At 48.0% G+C, this 22136-nt stretch overlaps 7 protein-coding genes across 7 annotated transcripts; 3 read left to right on the plus strand and 4 right to left on the minus strand.

The window, feature by feature from the left end:
* Positions 1-1846: 1846 nt before the first annotated feature.
* On the minus strand, positions 1847-2323 carry F5147DRAFT_553883 (uncharacterized protein; the record flags this gene model as incomplete). The annotated part of the gene is made up of 1 exon (XM_041430461.1): positions 1847-2323. A coding segment is annotated over one exon (477 nt), but the record flags the coding sequence as incomplete, so codon positions are not given.
* A 1074-nt stretch (positions 2324-3397) lies between these two features.
* On the minus strand, positions 3398-3553 carry F5147DRAFT_587063 (uncharacterized protein; the record flags this gene model as incomplete). The annotated part of the gene is made up of 1 exon (XM_041431964.1): positions 3398-3553. A coding segment is annotated over one exon (156 nt), but the record flags the coding sequence as incomplete, so codon positions are not given.
* An 871-nt stretch (positions 3554-4424) lies between these two features.
* On the plus strand, positions 4425-5524 carry F5147DRAFT_39182 (uncharacterized protein). The gene is made up of 4 exons (XM_041429568.1): positions 4425-4516; positions 4586-4620; positions 4683-5218; positions 5271-5524. The coding sequence occupies exons 3-4, from the start codon at positions 4700-4702 to the stop codon at positions 5478-5480; spliced, it is 729 nt and encodes a 242-aa protein (XP_041285959.1). The 5' UTR covers positions 4425-4516; positions 4586-4620; positions 4683-4699; the 3' UTR covers positions 5481-5524.
* A 508-nt stretch (positions 5525-6032) lies between these two features.
* On the minus strand, positions 6033-9666 carry F5147DRAFT_725678 (NMDA receptor-regulated protein 1-domain-containing protein). The gene is made up of 15 exons (XM_041439129.1): positions 9331-9666; positions 9082-9275; positions 8824-9027; positions 8610-8772; positions 8403-8561; positions 7764-8353; positions 7576-7704; positions 7443-7522; positions 7318-7387; positions 7213-7267; positions 7062-7163; positions 6804-6995; positions 6650-6748; positions 6359-6603; positions 6033-6307 (listed from the first exon to the last, which is right to left on the minus strand). Exons 1-15 carry the CDS (start codon positions 9461-9463, stop codon positions 6113-6115), a joined length of 2610 nt encoding a protein of 869 aa, XP_041285960.1. The 5' UTR covers positions 9464-9666; the 3' UTR covers positions 6033-6112.
* A 28-nt stretch (positions 9667-9694) lies between these two features.
* Positions 9695-14714, minus strand: F5147DRAFT_788245 (armadillo-type protein). Its single transcript, XM_041442976.1, has 21 exons — positions 14050-14714; positions 13552-13993; positions 13355-13503; positions 13242-13306; positions 13105-13191; positions 12825-13056; positions 12700-12769; positions 12516-12649; positions 12145-12464; positions 11974-12094; positions 11755-11922; positions 11483-11691; positions 11303-11423; positions 11122-11256; positions 11030-11072; positions 10868-10973; positions 10693-10807; positions 10494-10640; positions 10354-10440; positions 10211-10299; positions 9695-10159 (listed from the first exon to the last, which is right to left on the minus strand). The coding sequence occupies exons 1-21, from the start codon at positions 14668-14670 to the stop codon at positions 9835-9837; spliced, it is 3786 nt and encodes a 1261-aa protein (XP_041285961.1). The 5' UTR covers positions 14671-14714; the 3' UTR covers positions 9695-9834.
* A 2106-nt stretch (positions 14715-16820) lies between these two features.
* F5147DRAFT_39302 (uncharacterized protein) lies at positions 16821-18990 on the plus strand. The gene is made up of 14 exons (XM_041429572.1): positions 16821-16952; positions 17017-17189; positions 17247-17279; positions 17339-17358; positions 17411-17425; positions 17482-17520; positions 17580-17608; positions 17670-17683; positions 17733-17765; positions 17940-17999; positions 18051-18185; positions 18244-18469; positions 18528-18576; positions 18632-18990. The coding sequence occupies exons 2-14, from the start codon at positions 17117-17119 to the stop codon at positions 18833-18835; spliced, it is 930 nt and encodes a 309-aa protein (XP_041285962.1). The 5' UTR covers positions 16821-16952; positions 17017-17116; the 3' UTR covers positions 18836-18990.
* A 1232-nt stretch (positions 18991-20222) lies between these two features.
* On the plus strand, positions 20223-22089 carry F5147DRAFT_725719 (actin). The gene is made up of 10 exons (XM_041439130.1): positions 20223-20292; positions 20357-20393; positions 20446-20451; positions 20508-20535; positions 20592-20660; positions 20711-21307; positions 21360-21431; positions 21480-21624; positions 21680-21818; positions 21872-22089. The coding sequence occupies exons 1-10, from the start codon at positions 20269-20271 to the stop codon at positions 21880-21882; spliced, it is 1128 nt and encodes a 375-aa protein (XP_041285963.1). The 5' UTR covers positions 20223-20268; the 3' UTR covers positions 21883-22089.
* Positions 22090-22136: the final 47 nt, after the last annotated feature.

The raw sequence follows: 22136 nt of genomic DNA on the forward strand, positions 1-22136 counted from the left end.
GCTTGAAGTCGGTGAAGTTGTACTTAGCTAGGATAGATTCAATGTATGTCTCGTGCGAGAATGAGATGATGCGCGCGACACGGTCGCGCGTCACCTTCATGCCGAGGAGGGAGGCGACTGGTCCCAGATCCGTGAGTTTGTAGCGCGCAGCTACTTGCTGCTTGAGCTTGGCGATGAGCGTGCAGTTGCTGCCAGTGACGGTGCAGTCGTCGACGTGTGCGGCGAGAATTAGGATGTCGGGGCCAATGTGTTTGTAAAACACGCCCCAGTCAGATTCTGCGCGCGTTAGTCCTAAGTCTGCGGGGAGACAACACAGCTGTTGGTACCATTTGAGAGCTCCCTGCTTGGAGCCATAAAGCGTGACATGGAGGTGTGCGACGGGGTTTCTGAATTGGGAATCGACGTGGAGTCTGGGGGGAAGTTGCATAAAGATGATTTCGTCGGGGTCAAGTTTGCCGTTGAGGAATGCGCTATGGAAATCAAATACATCAATGTCCCAATTGTTGTGCGCGGCAATTGCTGTGATCGTCCGGAGAGAAGCGAGGTGTGCGACCGGTGCGTACATATCATAATATTCAATGCCGTACACCTGTGAGTAGCCTTTTGCAACTAGTCGAGCCTTATACTTATCGATTTCTCCGTCCGCATTCCTCTTGATGCGAAACACCCACTTACATCCAACGATGTTTGCTCCCTCCGGTCTTTCCACTATGGACCACGTATTGGCGTCCTTCAGCGCGGTGAGTTCTTTCTTCACTGCGTCGTCCCATTTCGGCCAATCAGTTCTCATGTGTGCATGCTCCAGTGTTGCGGGGTCTGTTGCCTCTACTTCGGCAACTCTGGCTACCATTGCATAGACGTCCTCGTCGTCTTCATCCACTTTCCCACATTCACCGGCTACACCTAACTCGACGGCCAAGTTGCTGTACTCCCCCGCAGGTCGCATACCTCGAGGTAAGTCTGTGTTCTGGCCATCGGTGGTACCGGTGCCTTCTCTGAGGCTCTTGATATATGCTGACTCCACCCTTATCCTTGTAGAATGGCACAGTTCGGCAGGCTCTTCGAAGTGTGGACCTAGGTGGTCGATAGAAGGAGCTGGTTTGGGGTTATGGGCAGGTGATTTGCCGGTAAGTGTTGAACCAACATCATCGATTTGTACTGTGTGGCTGACCGTTGGTGGGGCTGTTGAACCAACATCATTGGTTCGTACCATGTGGTGTCCCCCTTCTTCAGGTCCTTCTAGAGGTATTCTAACCTCTGTGGTGTCAAATCTGACGCTCCGCTCGACCGCTACGCGCCTGGTGTTGGGTAGATAGATGCGATGCCCATTACTCTCTGGGTCAAAGCCCATCCACCGGCCTTCCACAGCGCGCATGTCAAACTTTGAACCTGCCGTCGTGTGTACCTTGACACGGCTCCCCCAGATAGGTAAGTTCTCCAGGCTCGGCTTTTGTTTGAATAACATTTCATAGGGAGTTTTATTATTCAGTGCACGCGTGACGGTTCAGTTCTTCAACCACGTCGCATGCATTATAGCCTCCCCCCACAAGTGCTTTGGTAGCCCGCTGGCATGCAGTAGAGCATGCGCCCATTCAACAACAGTTCTATTCAGCCGCTCGGCAACACCGTTGTGTTCCGGCGTATCATGAACGGTGAGTTTGCGTTCGGTTCCCTTCGACTTAAGATGCTGAGTGAACTCCTCACTAGTATATTCACCTCCTCGGTCTGAACGAAGGCGCTTGACCTTCACGCTGAATTGCGTGTTGACCCAGGCCTCGAATTTGGTATAGGCGTCGAAAGTCTGGTCTTTGGACTTGAGGAGATAGAGGTGCCTGAAGCATGTGTGGTCATCCGTGAACGACATGAAGTACTCCTTCTGACCGGGAGTTTTGACAGGTGAAGGGCCCCAGAGGTCGCTGTGGACCTCGTCCCCGAAGCTCTCACGTCTAGGTGGGTCTCGCACCTTTCCTATCGGCTTGCGCGTAGCCTTCACGTACTCACACGATTCACAGCTCTCCATTGTTGCTTCGGACGAGTCAAGGACGATGCCAGTGATCGCGCCATCGCGAATCATCTGCGCGATTGTGCTGGGGGCCATATGCCCTAAACGCGCGTGTATTTCACGCATGGTCAGTGTCTCTTTCACACCTGCCACTCCCGCAAAGCTTCCTTTTGACCCTTTTATACAGTACAATCCTCTACTGACCGCGATCTCCCCCATTAGCTTTTTCTTTTCATTGAAAATCTTGCAAGAGTTTTCACGAAATAGCGCGGCGTAGCTGGCTGCGGTAAGGCGGCTTATGGACACGAGGGTTACGCCCATCTTGGGTGCATAGAGAACGTCTTTGAGGAGTATTCGAGTGCTTGACTCCCCATTTGGCAGCAGGATCGTTATATTTCCTTTACCAATTGCTTCAAAGGTGTGTTTGTCCGCAGTTGTGATAGGCTTTGGGCTAATGCTGACAAAGTCATGGAATAGCTCTCAGTATGATGACATATGGCGCGAAGCGCCCGAATCAAACAATTTGATTCAAGTGTGGTTGTTTTTGCTCGAGTCGGTCAATGTCGCATAGGTAAACGATGTTTGTTCATTTGATATGTCGGTTTCGTGCATTAACCATACCCCTTCAGGTTCGTCATCTTTCTCTTTGTCTTTTGCACTTGCGGCTGTTTCAGCATGCTTGTCCTTGCCTTTTACATCGGGCCTATCCTTTCCCTTTCCTCCGGATGCTCCCCCGCCGGCTCCTCGGCAGTCACGCTGCATATGGCCGTATTTGCCACAATTGTGACAGTTTCCTTTGATCTTTTGTGTGCGCTGATTGGTATTTGCATTGTAGGCAGCATCGTCGTTCGAGGAGCCAGCCTTCTTCAATTTCGACGCTCGACGATCATACTCGTCGACAATAGTCGATATCAATACATCCGAGGTGAGCTTAACGCTCGATACTTTTGCTGACGCTGTCAGCGCAGATAGATGTGGGTCATAGGACACTGGTAGCGAGCTCATAATCATAGCCACGAAGCTTTCATCGGAAGGTGCGTGTCCCAATGAGGACAGTTGTTCTTTGATCGTTCGCATCTTGTCAAAGTGCTCTCTGATGTTTCCTTTTTCAGTGCACTTTTGGTCCTGGAGCTTTCGCAATAGCTCCACGGACACCACACGCGAATGCTGCTCGAATAGGCTCGAGAGGTGCGTAAATATGTCCTTCGCCATGTCTAAATTTTTGATTTGAATAAACAGCGAGTTGGGGATTGTCCCCGCTATCTGCTGTTTCATTATGGCCTGGCCCGTTCGCCACTCCTTCAGCTCAGTTTTATATGTACTGACTTCTTTCAGTTCATCCAGCATAGCTGGTACCCACGACGCTCCTCTGCTAGGTAGCATCTGGGGATCCACGGGCTTTGTCTCGGTACCATCTAAATGGCCGAGCAGCCCCCGAGCATCGATGGACCACTGAAGGTGTTCCTTGTACATCATCCAGTTCTCGCCGTCGGCAGCGAGCTTCGGAATGCGGAGAAAGTCTTCTCCCAATTTTCCGTTCGAGGTGGACATCCTTTTGTGAGTCTTTTCTTCGCGCGCTTAATTTGAAATTTTCACTGATGGTGCTCAGGGCTCATAACCTGTAGCAGATAGCTCAGCGATGTACGAAGTCAACTGGTTATATTGGTATAACTGTAGCAGATAGCTACACATGTTGTTAGTTAAGTAGATACTGAATACTATAATGGTACTGACCTCAGCGACGTACGAAGTCAACTGAGGGTAGTACCAGGCGTGGGAACAAATGAGAATATATAGCTACGAAGGTAACGATCGGTACCGAGTGTCCATGACGAAGGTTTGATAATCCAACAGTGGAGTGCCAGTGCAAAGCCTGTCATTACAAGATTGAAATAGGGGGTCAAATAGGTACCAGCCAAGCTTACTACCAAGTGCATTCTCACATTCCACGCCCACGTGATTTAACTTGAAGCAATCGACATTCTACCGTCAACACGTCGCCTGAAATTACACTATGTTAGATCAAAGGACAATCTCACCGAATCGATATCTTTACTAAGGCACTCCCCCGAAAAGACTTCAAGCGTCTTCGCAACTGCTTGGGCCTCCGGTAGTAAATCAATCAAGGAGGAATTTACAGCCGTGGATGGAGTCGAGGAGGTTGGTGCATTGGTGCACGTGTTTTGCAACACAACCACAGCATCTGTCGGAGTATGATGTTTGGCATACAAACCATCTATATATGTTTGATTTCCTGCTGTATCACTCTTCCCTCACTCCGTTATATCAGACTGAGGGTGAGTCATTCTTTTCTCGTCTCGCCGTACTTAGATCACTCACGCTCGTACTTATACTAGTGTCTAGATTCTTAAAATGATCCAGCCATTCATAATCCTTACTGCCTGCCCCACTGTGCAGAGCTAAGGGGTTTTCCAAGTTAGCCGAGGACGCCGCACTGTCTTGCACACCTGCCACACTGTCTTTGCGCACCCGCCACACTGCACCATCTCTCAGGTCTGTCTTTCGTACGAAGCTCCTCCAAAGACATCTCCATCTGACACTAACCATTTTGCCATCAACCAGCTTCGTCCGACGCGCTACACTCGCCCACCGAATCAGTGCACTCGTCTTCGACCCGTTCAGGCCCACCCGCCCCTCACAGTTCACCTTTTGCACCCAGGTTCAGGCCACACTATCATGACGGATCAAACGGACCCATCTTCCAGTACTAGTATGCCGTTGTTACTGGACTCCTCCAAGCCTAATGGGAAAGGCGAGGGAAAGTACTCGGAGGCAGAGGCCAAGAGGGAGGAAGCTGAGGAGCAGAGGAAGGAGGCCGAGGTGGAGAGGACTGAGGAGCACCGGGTCCGCCATGTTGAGAACACGCAACACACTCCAGCCTCAAACTTGAAGAGAATATTCGTATATTTGGTGATAAGATTAGCTCTGGGATTCTCATCGGGACTCGAGCTGCAATCTGACAACTGGACGGCTTTCCTTGTACGGGTGGAAAAGCGGTCGAAGATACACTTCACATCGTCGGCCATAGTGCTATTTATCGCAATGCTATTCATGGTCGCCACTCAGGACCCTTCAACAACCTCCACTGCCTCCTACACGGCGCTTGTAGTGGCCGCCTTTTCGTCATATGGCTCGCTCACTCATAGTATTTGTACTATCCCCATGATACAAGACATTTCTTTGATACAAATTAAAGTGAGTCAAAGTGTTATTTTCGAGTTAATTCCCTGACACCTATGTCCCTTAGCGTTTTGTTTCAAATGAATCACTCCGTGCTGCGTTCCCTCTATCACTGTTATGTTTCCCGATCCTGTTGAACGTCGTTGGTAACTTTGCCTTGGTGGTCGCCCTCACGATCATTGTGTGGGAACAGAGTACTAGCACTCCACTACGGGTTTTTTCCATTGCATTCGACATTATATTAACAGTGTCCTGCCTAATAGGGGGCATATATTAGAGTCGATCACCATAGTATCACACGATCTCGATTTGTAACCTGCATCTACTGTATACAAGACTTTGTTCCGTTAACGTTCATATGTCCTTCATTTGCGGAAACAGCGGCCCATACTCGATCGCGGTGAGTCCTTCAGAAATGACGTCATCTCGCAAAGAAGAGGATATGTTGCACCACTGGCGACTGTAAATTTGTCTTCATTGGTGCTCCAATGGACAGAGGCAGTGGTTCTGTTGATACGAAGAAGCACCAAAGTAGGCTTCCACACCAAATTTCCAGTAAGCAGATCGGGAGATATGCCCGAATCTCGAAAGACTCAATGGAAATTCGGGGTGTTGGTGCCCCAAGCTTTCAGCTGGGCCTCTTTTATTCCGCCTTATTTGAAGCCATTCAATTGCTGATATGATTTCACGACTCGTACATGACTGCACTTGTCACGATGGGAGAGAAAGATGAGCAGAGAACAAATCGAAAGTGAGTCAACTCATCATATATGAAAGATTGTGTCTTCAAGCACACATCAAAACATCAGCTTCATGATGCTACTCTCAATGGAGCTTCCGAATGAGCTCAAAGTCTGGAGGTTTGGGTCTGAGATAAAGCAGCATTGTACGTAGGTGTGATATCTGTAATCATATAACAGTCTCAAGGGCCTCGCCATCAGCCGGAGACTCCCCCGACTCTGTGAAAGATTTCTGGAGAGCATCAATCTCCTCGTCGCTCCTGAACAGTGTGCTCAGCTCGAATCTGTCATTGCACGCTATCCGGAACTCCTCAGCGCGTGGAGATTTCATTTCCTTCAAGTACGATAGCACTGCAAATGCAGCCTGCCCGCAGTATGTAAATGGCTCGTTCACATGGAAGGGGTGGTCACGAACCTCGTGATCGAGTTGGACGGGCTCCTTCAGTACTGTGAATAGTATGGAGTCAACCTCGTCTTGCGGTGCTTTCAATATTTGTGCGACTTTAGCATGTGCTACAATAGCCATCGGCGATGAAAAATGTTTCTGGAGGTACTGAGAGTTGAACAACTCAAGGGAAACCTCTGCTGGAAGCAGTGATGCAATGGACTCAGCAAGTATTGGTCCGACCGGCGCGGGAATTGGCTCGGGCAACAACGAGACTGGGACTCCTGTCAGATAACAGCGTGAAGTTGTAATCAATCTTACCAGTGTTCCTCAAATGTGCTATCCGTGAGTGTAAACCAGGGTGTTCTGAATCCAGCGAATGCGCGCGCGTGAGCATCCTGACAGCTTGCAGGTATTTCTCTGTTGTCGAATCAGGCATTTATCCCCTGGCTTCAGACTTTGACGCTCGACTTACTTCGTCGAATAGCGACATCATATATCGCAAAGCAAATGTCCATATTTTGTGGTACAAGCTCCGATAGGCCCGTCAAATATTTGTCTGCGCGTTCGAGGGGGTCCTCGGCCAAGACCAGTTTCAGGCCTTCTGGATCATCATCTCTCGGACGGGGCGGCTCAAGGCCTCTGTCCTCGGGCTGGATGGCTGTGGCTGCGGAAAGAATGCGGCTGCGTAAAGAAGACAATGCGAAGGTTACAGAACGACGTGTTGATTCACCCTTTTTGCTGTTTGCACCGTCTACTTCGGGCTGTCCCTTACGGGCAGCTTTTTTCGCCTTGTTGATGGCTTTCTTGGAGGAAACGTCTGAGGCGGTTGTTTCTAAATTCGACGATCAGCTGAGGATGATAAACCGCAACCCATTACTCGCCTGGAGGTTGAAGACTGGGGCCGAGAGTCGCGTCGTCGTACAATGCAACCCATATCTTCAGAAACATAAGAAGATTGACTGCACATACGCGTGCCAAAAACTCACTTGAACGGTGGCAACTGCTGCATGGATAAAGCCTGGATGTGACCGCACATTATCCTCCCATTTCAACATCCTGGAGAAGCATATTATCAGCCAATTAAATCAAACCTATGGCGTACAGTCCTGACTCAGTGTAAACATTGAGAATCGTTTTCCGTACAGAATACTGGTGGAATTCATACTGGTCTTCACGGAACGATTCGAAGACCTGCCGAGAGTCAAGCCTCCATGGCCAGACGATGTCATAAACTAAGGGCTCACTTTCTGTATGACATAGTACTTCTTTAAAGCAAGGTTGAGTTTGCCAGCTCGTCGATATGAATCGCCCTGCTCGACAAGGTAATGCATTGCCTGCATCTCCTCCAAATCTGCCCCTGCAGGCGCCCCTCCCTAGGCCCAGAAATGGATGAACGACAAGAAGACATCTCCATGACATGTGACACACTCACCCTCGTGAATTTGGAGAATATAGTGTCTGCCTCATTAACCATGCCAGCTCTTAGCAAGTACTTGCCCGTTTTCGTGTTGATAAACCTATCCTGCCCATCCAACAGACGAGCATCGTTCATGGCCCTTGCAGCGCCATGAGGATCACCCGCCCGTTTGAGCGCGCGGGCGCGTGTCATATATAGCTCTGGCAGTGTCGGAGTATGTACTATTGCAATGTCCAATATTTCCAAGGCCTGTTTGTGGCGCCCTAGATAGGAATGATGCTGTGCGAGGAGATACAGCGCCCACAAGTAGGTTGTTGGCTCAACAGAATCGCCAGTTGAGGTAGCAAAGGTCGCACGAAGTTCTTCCACGATGTCTTCGATTATTTGACGCTTGACCGAATCCTTGTACAGCGGCTTAAGGTCAGCAAAGAGGGATGGAATCCCTTTCGTGAGCCCATTGGTCAGGTAGGGTTTGATGAGATCCTGAAATTCCTGTCCAGTAGCCACATGAAGAGCCAGGCGTCGCGGAGCGGTAGCAAACTGAACATTAGAGTAGTCGCGGAGCATCTCAAGCGCCTTTTCTCGATTTTCGTCCGTGACATTGGCTGGAAAACAGTTAATGTACCAGATGAAAGCGTCAAAAATGGCACTCACCAAGGTCAATGCCTTGATTAGCAAGGAACCCTTTGTAATACTCGTAGCCATCAGCATTTTGTGACAGAAGCCAGCGCCAAGCAGCATCTGCTCGTTCCGTCCAAGCAGTCTTTTTCTCGTCATCTGCATCACTTTCCTTCAGCTTTGCCAATAAACGAGCTGTAAAGAATGAGGTTATCTCAAGATGTAAGCGACATGTAGTCACACCTTTCATCTCCGTGCTTGCCATGCGATCCAGGACAGAGCCGCCCTTGGCCCTGTCATGTGACTCGAGCATGTCGACCGCGGATTGGAAGTCGCCCATATCCTCTAGTATGCGAACGTGGTACATCAACAGCTCCGAGAATTCCACATTAGAAGATCCTATGTTCTGCAAACACGTTACATGGGTGAGCAGATAGAATGATGTGAACACACGTACCCGAAGAAACCCTTCAATATGTTCAAGAACTTGTTTCGCCTCAGCGAGGTTTCCATTAAGTTGATATGCAACCGCGAGGCCAACCCAGTGGTGTCGGTTGTAAGGCCGCAGGCGGAGGAGGTTATGACGTGTTTCTACCAGGCCTTCAAATTGACGCGTCTGCGTTTGAAGGACAGCAGTATCTCGCAGGATATTGAAATTGTCCTTTATTCAAGCATTGAGACACGCCATAACAAATAAGTTACCAATCAGACGCACCTTATCAAACTTCAACGCCTGGATATAAGACTTGAGTGCATCCTCGTATTTGTGTTCGCTCTTTTGGATGAGCGCCCAGACGTGCCAGCAGATATGAGAAGACAGGTCCTTGCGCATGCCCTCCTTGACGAGATTGATGCCCTCATCACGTTGGCCAAGGTGCACCAGAATCAGACCCTTCATACACATTGTTTCTGCAGCACTGCGAATCAGCCATGAAGGTACGAGCGTCAGTTCAGATTGACATACCACCATGTTCGGGATACTTTTTGAGTATTTGATCGGCCGTCTTTCTACCCTTGGAGAGCTGTCGGTTTTCATACTGGCTTAGAAGATCAGCAAATAGTTTCTTGTCCTTTTGTGCTAGAATAGGTGGTGCCATTTGCTGGTGGTGTCCAAGTCGCTAAAGGCCAGCCTGGAGGGTATATGAGGTTCAGGGACGAGGCTGTTGCGTTTGCCTCACGGTGGCCGCGTGAGGAGTGCTTTGACGTTAGTTCAGAAGGCTTGTGTACTTGCTGTACGGAGAACGTTTGACTGCTCAACCTCATGGACCCGTGGAGGCACTCGTGCACCGTGAGATGGACCTCGGCAAGTTCGGCATGCACATTTCGAAGACACAGCTCTGGGGAGTAGATTACTCATGTGTAACACAGATTACGTGGATGCAAAGCAGTACACGACGAGTAAGCAAGATAGACAAAACTACAGCACAAAATCAATGGGCGTAAGTAAGCAAAGTAGACAATAAAAAAATCATGATTTTCTCGTGTGATTACCCTTCTTCTTCACCTGCTTACTGATTTTCCTCTGTGAAAGTAAGGTCAGACTCGACAAGGCGCAGTAACGAGAGGTCCAACACACTTTTGCACGCGTCCCTGCCTTACGACTTGGCTTACGATTCTGCTCCCCTTTTGTCTCGTTCGCTTCCTCGTCGCTCTCTTGTCCACTAGACCCGTCTCCATGTTCCGAGCTCAGCTTGGTCGGTGTGTCCTCCCTGTCATCTTGCTCTGAATCGTCCGAGGACGGCTCTTCCTCGGATTCAGACTGGTCACTGTGCCATCGAGCTGTCTTTGCACGTCTGAACCCGCCATCAGATACATTGGATAACTGTAAGATGAAGAACCCTCACTTGGTGCTCCCATTGGCCCTGTGCCGTGACGCCTTCCTTTTTGGAGGGGATTTGGAGTCTTTGGGTTCTCGAGGTTCACGCCGTTTTTCCTATCGTAGCAAATAATCAGGTACACTCAACACCCCACTGCCCTGGAAGCTTACTTTGGAAGTTCCCACAGGCTTCTGTGTTTTGGAAGATTCTGAAAGCCAGGCAGATGTTTCCTCAGGAAGATAAACAGTCTTCAAGATCTAAAAAAGGCCACTAATCAGTTTTTGAACCAACCTATGCAAAAGACCACGACCTTCGTGGCCGCCTCCGGATTTGGCAGTGCACGGAGAATATCCGAAGGTAGTTTTACCTTTCCCGGATAGCTCTGTAAACTCCAGGAACGTGCTTGCGCACGGGCCTTGATAAGTTCTTGCGTGAGCTCACTCATAGCGTAAAGATTCTAAAAGCAGCACCATCATTAATATCATAAACTTGATAGACAAAACACGAACCTCGCTATATGTATGCGACTGTCCATCACGAACAGTCTTCGCCTTCATAGCAAGGTGGTAAAGCAGGGACACATTATCAGAAGATGCTATTAAATCCAGATAAAAATCGATGTATCTATGTAAAATGTCAGTATCTAGAGATGCCCCCTTGGATTTCACAGGTAACGCAGCTTACTTGGCCATTTCTTGCAAATTTTCATGCGCAGTCGAAAAATCAGGATGATGTGCGAGAAGATGAAGTAGGCGGATGAATATAATTTCGAACCAGTCGACTTTGGCAGCTAAGGAGAGGCAGGTCTGTCAATGATGCTCGAGATGCACTACTATCAGAACTCACTTGCGGATATGTTTCGTGATGCGTGTGTAACATAGGAGATGGCCTGCGACAGTATTAGACAGAGGTACGATAATACGTAGGACGTCACCAACTCGGTTCTTAACGTCCGCCTCAGGATCATGCACAGTCAAAAAGGGTATGAGATTGTATCGCGGGGGAAGTTTGCGTGCAGTAAGGAGGGGGAAAAGCTTCATTAGGAATTCCATGCGAACATTATAGCATGGGTCCTGTACTAGATTAATTTGTGCAAATTAATCCATGGCTCAAACCTACCTGCACGGTAATGGCTAGCGAGATGAAATTTGTGTTGATGGCAGTCGCGAACTTGTCTACTACAGACAGATGTAAAAGAGATATCGCAGCCTCCAACCGCATGCGTGACTTGACCTTCGGACTGTCAGCAACCAACCGTAAGTCAGTAAAGTGTGCCCTAATAAGACATGCAACACTGACTCGTCCGTTGCATCAGCTGAATACGAGCCAGCATGATCAAGCAGAGTTGACAACATCTTCAAGACGGGAGTGGCAACTTCAAGAGCTGTGTCTGTAGATGCATGCGCAAGACATCGATTGCGGCACACTTTAAGAGCTAATATTCGAGCGCGGAGCCTAGGTTGGACATCATCATCCTCCACCCAATCGGCATCTGAGTCCATCTCGTCCTATAGCATCACATATAAGCAAATCATCGTCTTTTGGGCCTACAGAATGATAGCACCACGCACAGGATCCGCTGGACTAGGTACCATGAGTAACTTCTTGACGAGAAAGGCCATCAAGACATCGCTCTTGCGCTCAAATGCATCGGGCGCTAACCGAGCAAATTGAGCAAGAACGGTGGTATGCGCAACAAGTAGATCGGGTTCTGCTGTTGATAACTTCCTCGCTATTGACTAGAAGACCTGGGATGAACGCTCAGTCAGAATCAAACCCGGAAAGCTCACCTCCACAGCTTCGGCGCATAAATCGACATGTTCCTTAGAGGCTACCAATATTCGGGCAGCGAACTTCGCCACACGAGCATTTGAACCCAAAACATAGCGCATTACACGCTCCAGCGTACGTCTGTCCAACATGAAGCATTATAACGAGCAGATGACCAAGGGACCACTCACTTATCATTAACTGCTAACGCTTCATCGCTCTGGGAAACTGCTGCCAGTGCTTGCATACCTACTTCCACGAGCCGCATGTTCTTTTCGTCCGCGATTGCTTTTGTCAGTTCGCTAGTATGGGGCTTGTACAGAGCAGGGCAGTGTTTTGATATGTACGTCAAGAGCGTCTGTGCATGTTTCGAGTCTGCTCTCTGTACACGCTTGATCAAGGTTGGAATAGATGACTGGTTAACTATGCGAAGCGTTGCCCGTCGAAGGAATACGGTCATAGTGCCTAGAATGGATTCCGAACTTGACTCAATCCGACGAAGGAACTCATTCTTCGTGCAGTGTGAGTACGAAGTCTAAATTTGAGCATAATAGATACTCACAGATGCTTTCACGAGTCCTTTGAGATCTGTCTGGGTATCCAAGCATGTCTTCAGTAACTTGTAAGACCTGTTCTCGTTTGTCCTTGCAAATGCATGCAGGTCCTCTGCTGCTTTCTGAGGATCCCCAAATTGTCCTGCAACAAGATCAAATACGCGGTGGCGAACATAAAGTAGCGATGCTTACGGGAAATGTGGCGAATGACGTTGTTGAGTCGCTGTTTGACATTGTCCTCATCCTCGTCAATGACACCGCCCTAATCCAAGTGTAAGATAGAGGTCACGTCCACTACAGCCAAGGCCAGAACTCACATTATGCTGTACACAACTTTGCAGATATAACTCGTACGGAGAGGGCCTGCTACCCTTTATGCCACTTAAGAGGAGCACGGCATTAACCCCCCTATCGTCGAGGTAGCCCATCGTGTTCAATAGTCGATCGGTCCAAGCAACCTCATTTACATCAACGTTTTTTGATGTTGACGCTGAGGAACTAGAAGGGAGCGGGAATACGAAGTCTGCGATAACCTGCTCTGCTGCAAGCCTGTAAACAATGAAAACAAGAAATACAGCGGACAAGTATAAGTTGTACCTTGCCTCCTGTGTGGAGTTGGAGATGTGAAGAATCTCGTTTGGAATCCAGGAAAAGTGTCTGATCGCTGCTGAATCGTTGTTCTCGCTGTCGATGGGGTCAGGAGGCTTGATAACAACGAAGAGGCAGACCCATACATTTCTGGATATGCAGTACTGTAGATCTTGCCGAGGCTATTGAGTGCCTCTACTCGCACTGAATTCTGGAATGTCGTTTAACTAAATCACTAGAACAGATGCGTGTCACACACCTTTTTGTCCATGCCACGACCAGCAATAGAACGTAGTTGATCCTCGGAGACATAGTGCAATACAGTTTCGTAGTCTAATTGCGAATACACCTTGCAAACCGCCGCACGCACTTTTTCGTCAGGATCTAGTAACTTGAGCCTCATTAGCTCTACTTGCATGTTAGCACGGATAACATGACGAGGAGGAGGAACCTCACCATCTACAGTTTCCCGGTGATCATGCAAATTCACCAGAAGACCCTTAGCGCTCTCTACAAGCTTCAACCGCACTGCCGCAGTCTTGTCGTTCTTCCGCATCAACCACACATTCCACGTTGTAGGGTATTTCTTAACAAGCTCTGCCCCACCCTTCTCTGAAAACATTTCACCGAGTGCCTGGGTGGCAATTAGACGCACTTGCACCTCCTCCACACGAAGCTCCTCTTCGAGTTGCGGAATAACGCTGTGCAACAAAGATGGACAAGACCTGCTCAGTTGCTTGACTAGTTCGTGTGCCTTCCGTATCTCCTCGAAGTTGGACTCGGAGTCTGATTCATGGGAGTGTGCGACGATGATATCCGTAAAATATTGGCAGACGTGCCGCTGGAGCTTGTCCGCGGTGGCATTACAGACTTGAACGGCAAGGCGGTATGCAGGTTGCTGAGTAAATGAAAGATAAGCGAAGGTAGGAGTGAAACGGGTGGTGTAATGGTTACCGCGTCGTTGGCCATGAACTGCGCCATGATAGTCTCCAATACCTCGGACGGAAGCGCTTGACACTCGTCGATGAGCGCGACAAGGATATCGGCAATGAAAATTTCGATCTTCTTTGCAAGGTCTCGTCGTACAAGGCCGAAAAAGTCGCGAAATATGTCGACCATAAGCTCCTCGGCATGTGGTAGATCGCAGACGAGGACAACGCTCTTCACTGTCGATAGGGACTCAAGGAGGTGAAAGTATTCATTGTAGTATGATGCCTCTGCGCCCCTCAAGCCAGTTGATAGTTGTCTGAAAAAGAATTGGAAGATGTCCCTGAGCTCGGTGTGGGTATAAGGGGCATCGGGCGCGTATAGCCTGAGTATGTCGGCGAGACAGCATGCTGCATAGGCCTTGACACCTCTGTCTTTGTGTAGTAGAATGGATGTGTTTACGAGCTGGGTGCGGACGGCGGATAGTGAATTCACGTCGACGAGCTCCTGGTCGAGTTCGGCAAGTTCGGTGTGGAGAGCTTTGAGTTTCTTGAGGAGCGCGTCTGTTGCAAGGCCTTTTCCTACAATTTTTTCGTTGAAAGCAAGTCGCTTTGGTGCAGAGTTCCCTGCACGCGTCTGAGCCACCATTTGCTCGATGACAATGAAACTTGTTTCTTGTAACTTGAAAAGATGACAATCGGACTCATCTCAAAGTGCGACCTCGTGCTAGGACCAGCGTCCATTACGTAAGCGGCTGGATCCCAGCCTTGGCAAGTCTCCTACTTAACTTACTACTAAAGGTTATTCCTACTCTTCAACAGGTTGAAGTCGTGCTTTGCGCTGACCCGAGCACATGGGGTCTCTATGCATATTGGAGTCAACTACAAAAGTCAACCAACGAGGCGAACGTGGGTGAACACCGCAAGTGATTAGCTTTCGATTGTGCATTTTGAACATCATATAGCGGTTCTTACTTCTTACTACGTGTAAGGCCATTCCTATTATCGTGGTGTAGTACTCGTGTACCTTCCGACCTACTGCGACTACAGTGATGGCAGCATGTTGACACCGAGTTCGAGGCAAACAACGATAAGGCGAAACATTCTGGACGACATGTGTTGGCTTTGCCCAACCCCATGATGCGCTATTCTTCCACGTTCGTTATTCTATAACTGTCGGGTGTACTTTCGAATTCACACATTGTCATTTAGACTCGGGTCATCGGGAACGGATTCCCGGGCCAGATACATATATATGGACTTTCGAATTCGAAGGAACGGCTGCCTTATTTCAAGTTCTATTGATCAGGACCACTAGTAAGATTAGGATGGAAATGGCTTGACGAAGATAAGTTCTCCTCAGGACATTGTTCAATTAATCGGAGTTGTTGTTTCTTCCGGTCTTCTCGTCGCCAATGCAGTGTTAAACACTGTCGACTACTAGAACGCCGGGAGAACGTGCGACATTAATACTGGAATCGTTATTCTATCTGCGCATGACATAGCTCAGCAGCCTGTTAGGGCAAACTGGTCACCGAGTACTACTCGATTCTCTCGATCTCGATAAAGGGTATACTGCCACCAATCAAATTTTCGGACTCGGAAGCATTTGGTCTACCCATCTCTTGCTCTACGCCCTGCACAGATATCTTCATTGTTTTCCAGCAAAGGAGATATATGACGCGCATACGGTGCTGGTAGTCTTGACTTTGAACTCAGTCATCTTAACAACAGAGGCCCTTTTGGTACATCGTCACGTTGTTATCAGATGGTGGAAAGAGAAACCCTCAGTGACATGAGGAATTAACAGGACGAACCGTACTGATGACATGCCGTCATACTACATCCTCGATCTTTACTCTTGAGATGCTAATGTATAGCACTTTCATCTAATCGGGCCTTACATCATTCAGGCAAGGAAAGTTTCCTTGATCATCGAAAGATGAAGAAAAAGCTCACATCGCCGGTCACCGGTCGTCGATATATTCCATCTCCACCAGATTGACTAGCGTCATTGTACGTCGAAGTTCTTCCTGGTCCAAGTGACATGAAGACGAACTAGAAGTGGGAATATGTTTGCCGGATTGTGGATGACCTTCACGCTGCATTCGACTGGATGTTCCTACATCTAAGTGCTGCTGGTGCCTCATTCATCTATTTGTTAGCAGGATCAGCCCAATGTAAATAAGATGTGCAGACATGTCCCTCATAACTACTTCCAAAGGTTCCTCCAGTCTCGTGAGAATTGCCCTCACAAATCAGTCTTGCAAGAATCGACCCTTTTGGTAGGCATTACGTTGTATGCGATGTTTCTGGTTTTCTGATGCTTAGGCCGAAGTCAACAGCGAAGTCAGCCTTTCAGAACAGCCTGCCTCTCAGCCGTCCGATGTCTCGCACCAGTTACCCAGATTCCTGTACATCCCCATTATGATCCGTCTGGCACACTGGTGACCGCACTGCTATCAAATTCAACAATACCTGCTGATCTTAGCAGCATGGTTTAAGTTCCGGATGCGACTGCAATAGTTGTAAGCTTGTTGTGTGAAGCATCGAATACTTCCTCTAATACCATAGCAAATGCAGGGGTTCACCTCCGGGTCGAGAACATCTTTTCGCCGAGTCATTTACATCAGCTAATCGTCAGTTTCTTAAGTTAATATTAATTAATAGACTCATATCAATTTGAAGGATGCCCTGAAGGCTGAAGCGGCCTCACATGACAATTGATTCAGGAAGGTCCTGGACTTTGAAGGGAAAATGCCAAGGCGAATCTAGGCGAATACAGCCTAGCATAATGCATTTCAAATCTCCAACGGCGAAGCAGCCGGCCACAACGCACAATCGCCTATCATACAATTGCGCCCATGCATATGTTTTTGACAGAAGTCAGGATTTGACATGCCATTGGCTTCTAACCCCACAGCTTTACTGGTAGGTGTGGGAACGCAATCGCCCATGGAGTTAATATTGGTTACTTTTTATTTTGATTCATCAGCGGTCGCAAATTTGACAATGAGGCCGCATGGGCCCTGTCACTGAATGGTGGTATATCTGCAGCCTGAGGCCTGAGGAACGTCAGGTTCCCCAGTCCCAACATGACCCATGTCTCAAATGATCCTGCCTGGTGGCCGTACATCAAGTGGTGTTATATATTGAATTATTTTATAGGTTCGTGGAGAGTAAGGTGGATGATGTTACTCGGGACTAATCTTGTTATCTTTTTAGTTGCATCATCTACTGCAGTAGTATACGACTGGGGTGAGCGAGATCATGCCAATACTTTCTGAGGGGATTTTTGATATCGATATCTATTCAAGTATTGACATTTGCACAAGAGGTTAGTCAATCCTGTTTCCGACATAGCCAACTCACCAGGATTACTTGAACAGTTCGAATTGGTCTGGGTGAGCAGAATGCTATTTCAGGAGCACAGCAGGCTAATGCAGTTTATTCGCGGCAGAGGCGACGCTGGTCCTTCGTGACTGTTCTCTACGTTTGTGTACGTATCTTGTGCTATACGCCAGGTTGTCAAGTTGTGCTGACTTTAACATATGCTAGGTGCGCTGCATCGGAATACTATATTCTATGTACGTTTGCAATGCTAACTAGATTACATTGCACTGTGCTAATGAGCCATCTCACAATCAGCGTCTACATAGTTGGTATGTGTCCAGTTAAATGCGTTTGTTCCTTCTAACCAGTGGCATGCAGGGAATCTCCCATTCTCGATTACAGATGTAGTGGGTGTTTTGCACCGTGACCTGCCATTCCCAGTCAAGTACTAATGCACTCCTGCATTATGATAGGAGTGAGTGATGTTTTCGGCCGACTTGTTTTTTCAACGTAACGACTGTAATAGCTGTAAGTTTATCTGAAGCATCGAGTCCACCAGTGCGCATTGCTTACCGGTTTTTCTAGGCAATATCTTTTACTTCATGCAGGTATGGATACCTGTCGTCGTCAATGCCATGCTGGGCGGTGAGCGCTGGAAACTTGATTGATATTTAATTGACTGAAATGCCACGCAAGTCATCATGATGACTCGAATACATGCTATGTATCAGGGATCCAAGATCATGCTCGTCTTCCTCGGTGCAGTCTTATTGACATGCACGATCGCTACCGTGGTTATGACAGGAATAGGAAATATCAAAGCTTCAGCGGGTGAGTTTCGATTACGGATGAAAGCCTTGAGCACGTAGGACTCATGCACGAATACCAGTGGATGTTGTCCTTTCTGGCAACCGTATGTGCCTGAGCCTCGGTGTCGCTGACACACTGAATCGGGAGATCTTCATACCCACCCTTCTATGGGAGGTTATTGCCTTGTTTCTTGCTGTCAGGATTTTTATCAAACATATCCGTGAACTGCAAAAATCAAGGACAGAATCGACCATCGGAGACTGTTTCACGGTGTTGATAAGAAGTCATGTGCCATACTTCGTAGGGTGAGCTTGGTACTTTGTAAGCTATTATCTTGTTCCACTGAAGTTTTGCGTGTGCCAGCTTTGTTGCTGTGACTTGCTTCAACATCGGCACACTATCCCCCGCTTTGGTGCGCCGATCACATCTACATCTGACCGCTTGCTGATCACCTATCAATTCCACAGGACCCAATTACTGTGGGATCTGGTGTTTATTACGGCGTTTTCCAAATCGCCCAGTTCGTGCAGATGTTTGTGCTGGGACCACGTCTCGTCCTGAGCATTCGAGATTATCACGCTAAGCTGGTAGCCGATTGTGATGAAGGAAGTGCCATGCCTACGATTGCTTTCCAGGAGCGCGGACACGTGTCAACCAGCGGTAGTGAGTAGCATGGGAAATGTGCAGGGAGTAAGAGTTTGGAGGATCATCAATTTAGGCAGACCAATGTCAAATTGCATCAGAACTGGAACTAGTGATCCAACTATATATGCACGGTTGTATTTCATGTTTCGCAATAGATGTAGAGCTGCAGGTTCATTTTAAATTCGACCAACTGTGACAAGAAGTCTGACATACGAGTGTAATGCGACAGGTGTGATGGGCTCGGGAAGCTCCAGGAGCTTATCGTTATTTTGAAGAGAGTATTACCTTCGTATCTCTCGGAAACAAGACCTCGTCGTCCGACTCGAATGCACAAATGGTCACCTACGCCATTCAGGACAAGGAAGTGCAGACATGGACGCGCCCACTGGGCTTCACTAAATCGCACTACCAGATTTCCTCGCAACCTCAGGAAGCGATTGGATAGTGCGATCTCTAATGGTCAGATCTTGCACCAAATTTGACGCAAAACATGATAATCCTTGGCTAGCCTGTTCTTCTGTTACCATTGTGACGAGTCAGGTGTATATTTCAATAAAGAGTACCTTCTTAGAGATTGCTGCTGGAGCTACGTAGATGTGCTGGAATAATTTGAGATGAAGGTAAAGGAACAAAGATGCATCCATCGGACGAGTCAGGGTCCTGCACTCTGGCGTATATTCTTGGCACGCGCAACCTCTTCTGGCTCCTCCCTGCCACCCCGTAGCCTATTCCTCTTTCCTTGAGTTGTTGCTCGCTGAGCGGCTTCTTCACCTGCACAGTTTCGTAAGGCATGTCCCGTGAAAAGAGCAGATCATTGAGGTTCGCCGGTTCGGAATTCTTGATGGCGATAGGTTCATTAGCAGACGGCGGGGCGTGTCTTCAAAGCTTCTGGAGCAGATTGTGAGGATGAAAAGGCCTTTCCTACAAATTTTTCGTCGAAAGCAAGTAGGATTACTTAACGCCACCGATCTATTAAACTCTTATGTAAAATTTACGTAATGTAGATCAGTTAATCGGATTTGCTGCAGCCTGCAAGTTGATCAGTGCCAGGGACAAGCCAGGGATCGTGCTGCGATGCTCGTTCAAATGGACTAATTTATTTCTCTACGTATGATGCTACATATTTTCTCTGTTTCAAGCTTTCAACGAGCTCCACAATATTGAATTAGATCTAAGTATTGCGGTGAAAACACAATGGTTATTGCGACCTTCAATTTTGAAGTGATTGACTCAAATGCGCCTCTCATACCTTCCCTAAGCTAGCTACTCCCTACTTCAACGTTCCAACCGGCTTTCCGTCTGCATGCTGTCTAACGTCCAATAAGTTATGCATTGACCGGCGGCACAAGTATTGCCTTGTGTAGTCTGAGTTTGAAATGCACACTCCGCTTGTGATGCGCTCGTGCACTTCAACTTAGAACCTCCATCACCCACCAGTCTACTACACAACTAATTCACCATGGAAGAAGAAGTAGCTGCCCTCGTATGTTCAATCCCATCGTAGCTATTGACCCCGTACAGAACGCTTAATTTCTTCGCGTCGTCAGGTTATCGACAATGGATCCGGAATGTGCAAGGCTGGCTGTAAGTTTCTCTTCGATCTACGTGTTTCACCATCTGATAAGCATCTTCGCAGTTGCTGGTAATTCAAGGCCGTTTGTGGGGATGTAATGATACAAACTGATCGCATCTCATTAGGTGACGATGCTCCCCGCGCCGTCTTCCCGTACGTTTTAGATCGTATATCGTCACTGGTGATCCAGCGCTCACACAGACTTGCAGCTCCATAGTTGGTCGCCCGCGTCACCAGGGTGTCATGGTCGGCATGGGTCAGAAGGACTCTTATGTTGGGTAAGCTTCGGCCATTTCATTTAAGCTTTCACCTAATTTAATCCACGTAGTGATGAGGCTCAGTCCAAACGTGGTATCTTGACCCTCAAGTACCCCATTGAGCACGGTATTGTTACGAACTGGGATGACATGGAGAAGATCTGGCATCACACATTCTATAATGAGCTTCGTGTGGCCCCGGAGGAGCACCCCGTCTTACTCACTGAGGCTCCCCTCAACCCTAAAGCTAACCGTGAAAAGATGACCCAAATCATGTTCGAGACATTTAATGCACCTGCATTCTATGTCGCCATTCAAGCCGTCTTGTCGTTGTACGCATCTGGTCGTACCACCGGTATCGTCATGGACTCCGGTGACGGTGTCACCCACACGGTTCCTATCTACGAAGGTTTTGCTCTGCCTCATGCTATCCTTCGTCTCGACCTTGCTGGTCGTGATCTTACCGACTATCTGATCAAAAACTTGATTGAGCGCGGTTACTCATTCACGACGACTGCAGAGCGTGAAATCGTCCGTGACATCAAGGAGAAGTTGTGTTACGTCGCTCTCGATTTCGAGCAGGAGATGCAGACTGCCGCCCAGTCATCAGCTCTTGAGAAGAGCTACGAGCTGCCCGATGGTCAGGTCATCACCATCGGAAACGAGCGGTAAGTCGATTTATGCTGATTATTACATTTTCCTAACTTATGAAATCACAAGGTTCCGTGCACCTGAAGCTCTCTTCCAGCCTGCATTCCTTGGTCTCGAAGCTGCCGGTATCCATGAGACTACGTAAGAGATAATTCACAAGAGACGCAGTGTGATTTACCCCCATTCTAGGTACAACTCCATCTTCAAGTGCGATCTTGATATTCGTCGCGACTTGTATGGTAATGTTGTGTTGTCGGGTGGTACTACCATGTTCCCTGGTATTGCCGACCGTATGCAGAAGGAGTTGACATCACTCTCGCCTTCGAGCATGAAGGTTCGTATCAACCTTTTTCGTGCAGTCATAATTCTCATTCGTCGCCACTTAATAGGTCAAGATCGTCGCTCCACCTGAACGGAAATACTCTGTCTGGATCGGTGGCTCCATCCTGGCTTCGTTGTCCACTTTCCAGAACTTGTGGTGTTCAAAGCAGGAGTATGACGAGTCAGGTCCTGGTATCGTTCATCGCAGTACGTGTCTTTCATTTTATAATTGTACCGGTTCTCATTTACTCCCGCGACAGAGTGCTTCTAAATGTAATGAAAGAAGTAACCGCGTGTACGATGTACTAGAATCACATTGCTATTCATTTCTAGTAACACAGATGTCAATCGCCGGAGGAGTTCTATTGGAAGATACGATACGTATTTGGAGAAAATTGTTTATCCGTTCTGCAGACAATAGTGAATTTCGTAATAAAAGTGGAAGTTGAATATGAATCATGATTTGAATGACGTAGTATATCAAGTTGGAAGACCGAACGCCTTGAGCTTTGAATAATTTATATC

Source organism: Suillus discolor (genome assembly GCF_016758755.1).
Source record: "Suillus discolor strain FC423 chromosome Unknown F5147scaffold_110, whole genome shotgun sequence".
In the NCBI taxonomy this organism is placed as follows: domain Eukaryota; kingdom Fungi; phylum Basidiomycota; class Agaricomycetes; order Boletales; family Suillaceae; genus Suillus; species Suillus discolor.

Bases quoted from the DNA above. Each gene is read 5' to 3' on its own strand.
- F5147DRAFT_788245 (XM_041442976.1), bottom strand. From the start codon at position 14,670: ATGGTGGCTCAGACGCGTGCAGGGAACTCTGCACCAAAGCGACTTGCT. The intron at 13,994-14,049 runs GTAACCATTACA...TCATTTACTCAG, and splicing joins AGTTCATGGCCAACGACGCG to CAACCTGCATACCGCCTTGC. The intron at 12,770-12,824 runs GTGAGTTCTGGC...CACTTGGATTAG, and splicing joins AAAGTTGTGTACAGCATAAT to GGCGGTGTCATTGACGAGGA.
- F5147DRAFT_725678 (XM_041439129.1), bottom strand. From the start codon at position 9,463: ATGGCACCACCTATTCTAGCACAAAAGGACAAGAAACTATTTGCTGAT. The intron at 6,749-6,803 runs GTAAGTCGAGCG...ATTCGACAACAG, and splicing joins TGATGTCGCTATTCGACGAA to AGAAATACCTGCAAGCTGTC. The intron at 6,604-6,649 runs GTAAGATTGATT...CAGGAGTCCCAG, and splicing joins AGCACATTTGAGGAACACTG to TCTCGTTGTTGCCCGAGCCA.
- F5147DRAFT_39182 (XM_041429568.1), top strand. From the start codon at position 4,700: ATGACGGATCAAACGGACCCATCTTCCAGTACTAGTATGCCGTTGTTA. The intron at 5,219-5,270 runs GTGAGTCAAAGT...TATGTCCCTTAG, and splicing joins TTTCTTTGATACAAATTAAA to CGTTTTGTTTCAAATGAATC.
- F5147DRAFT_725719 (XM_041439130.1), top strand. From the start codon at position 20,269: ATGGAAGAAGAAGTAGCTGCCCTC. The intron at 20,661-20,710 runs GTAAGCTTCGGC...TAATCCACGTAG, and splicing joins CAGAAGGACTCTTATGTTGG to TGATGAGGCTCAGTCCAAAC. The intron at 21,432-21,479 runs GTAAGAGATAAT...CCCCCATTCTAG, and splicing joins GCCGGTATCCATGAGACTAC to GTACAACTCCATCTTCAAGT.
- F5147DRAFT_39302 (XM_041429572.1), top strand. From the start codon at position 17,117: ATGACCCATGTCTCAAATGATCCTGCCTGGTGGCCGTACATCAAGTGG. The intron at 17,190-17,246 runs GTTCGTGGAGAG...TTATCTTTTTAG, and splicing joins TATATTGAATTATTTTATAG to TTGCATCATCTACTGCAGTA. The intron at 17,280-17,338 runs GTGAGCGAGATC...TATCTATTCAAG, and splicing joins TGCAGTAGTATACGACTGGG to TATTGACATTTGCACAAGAG.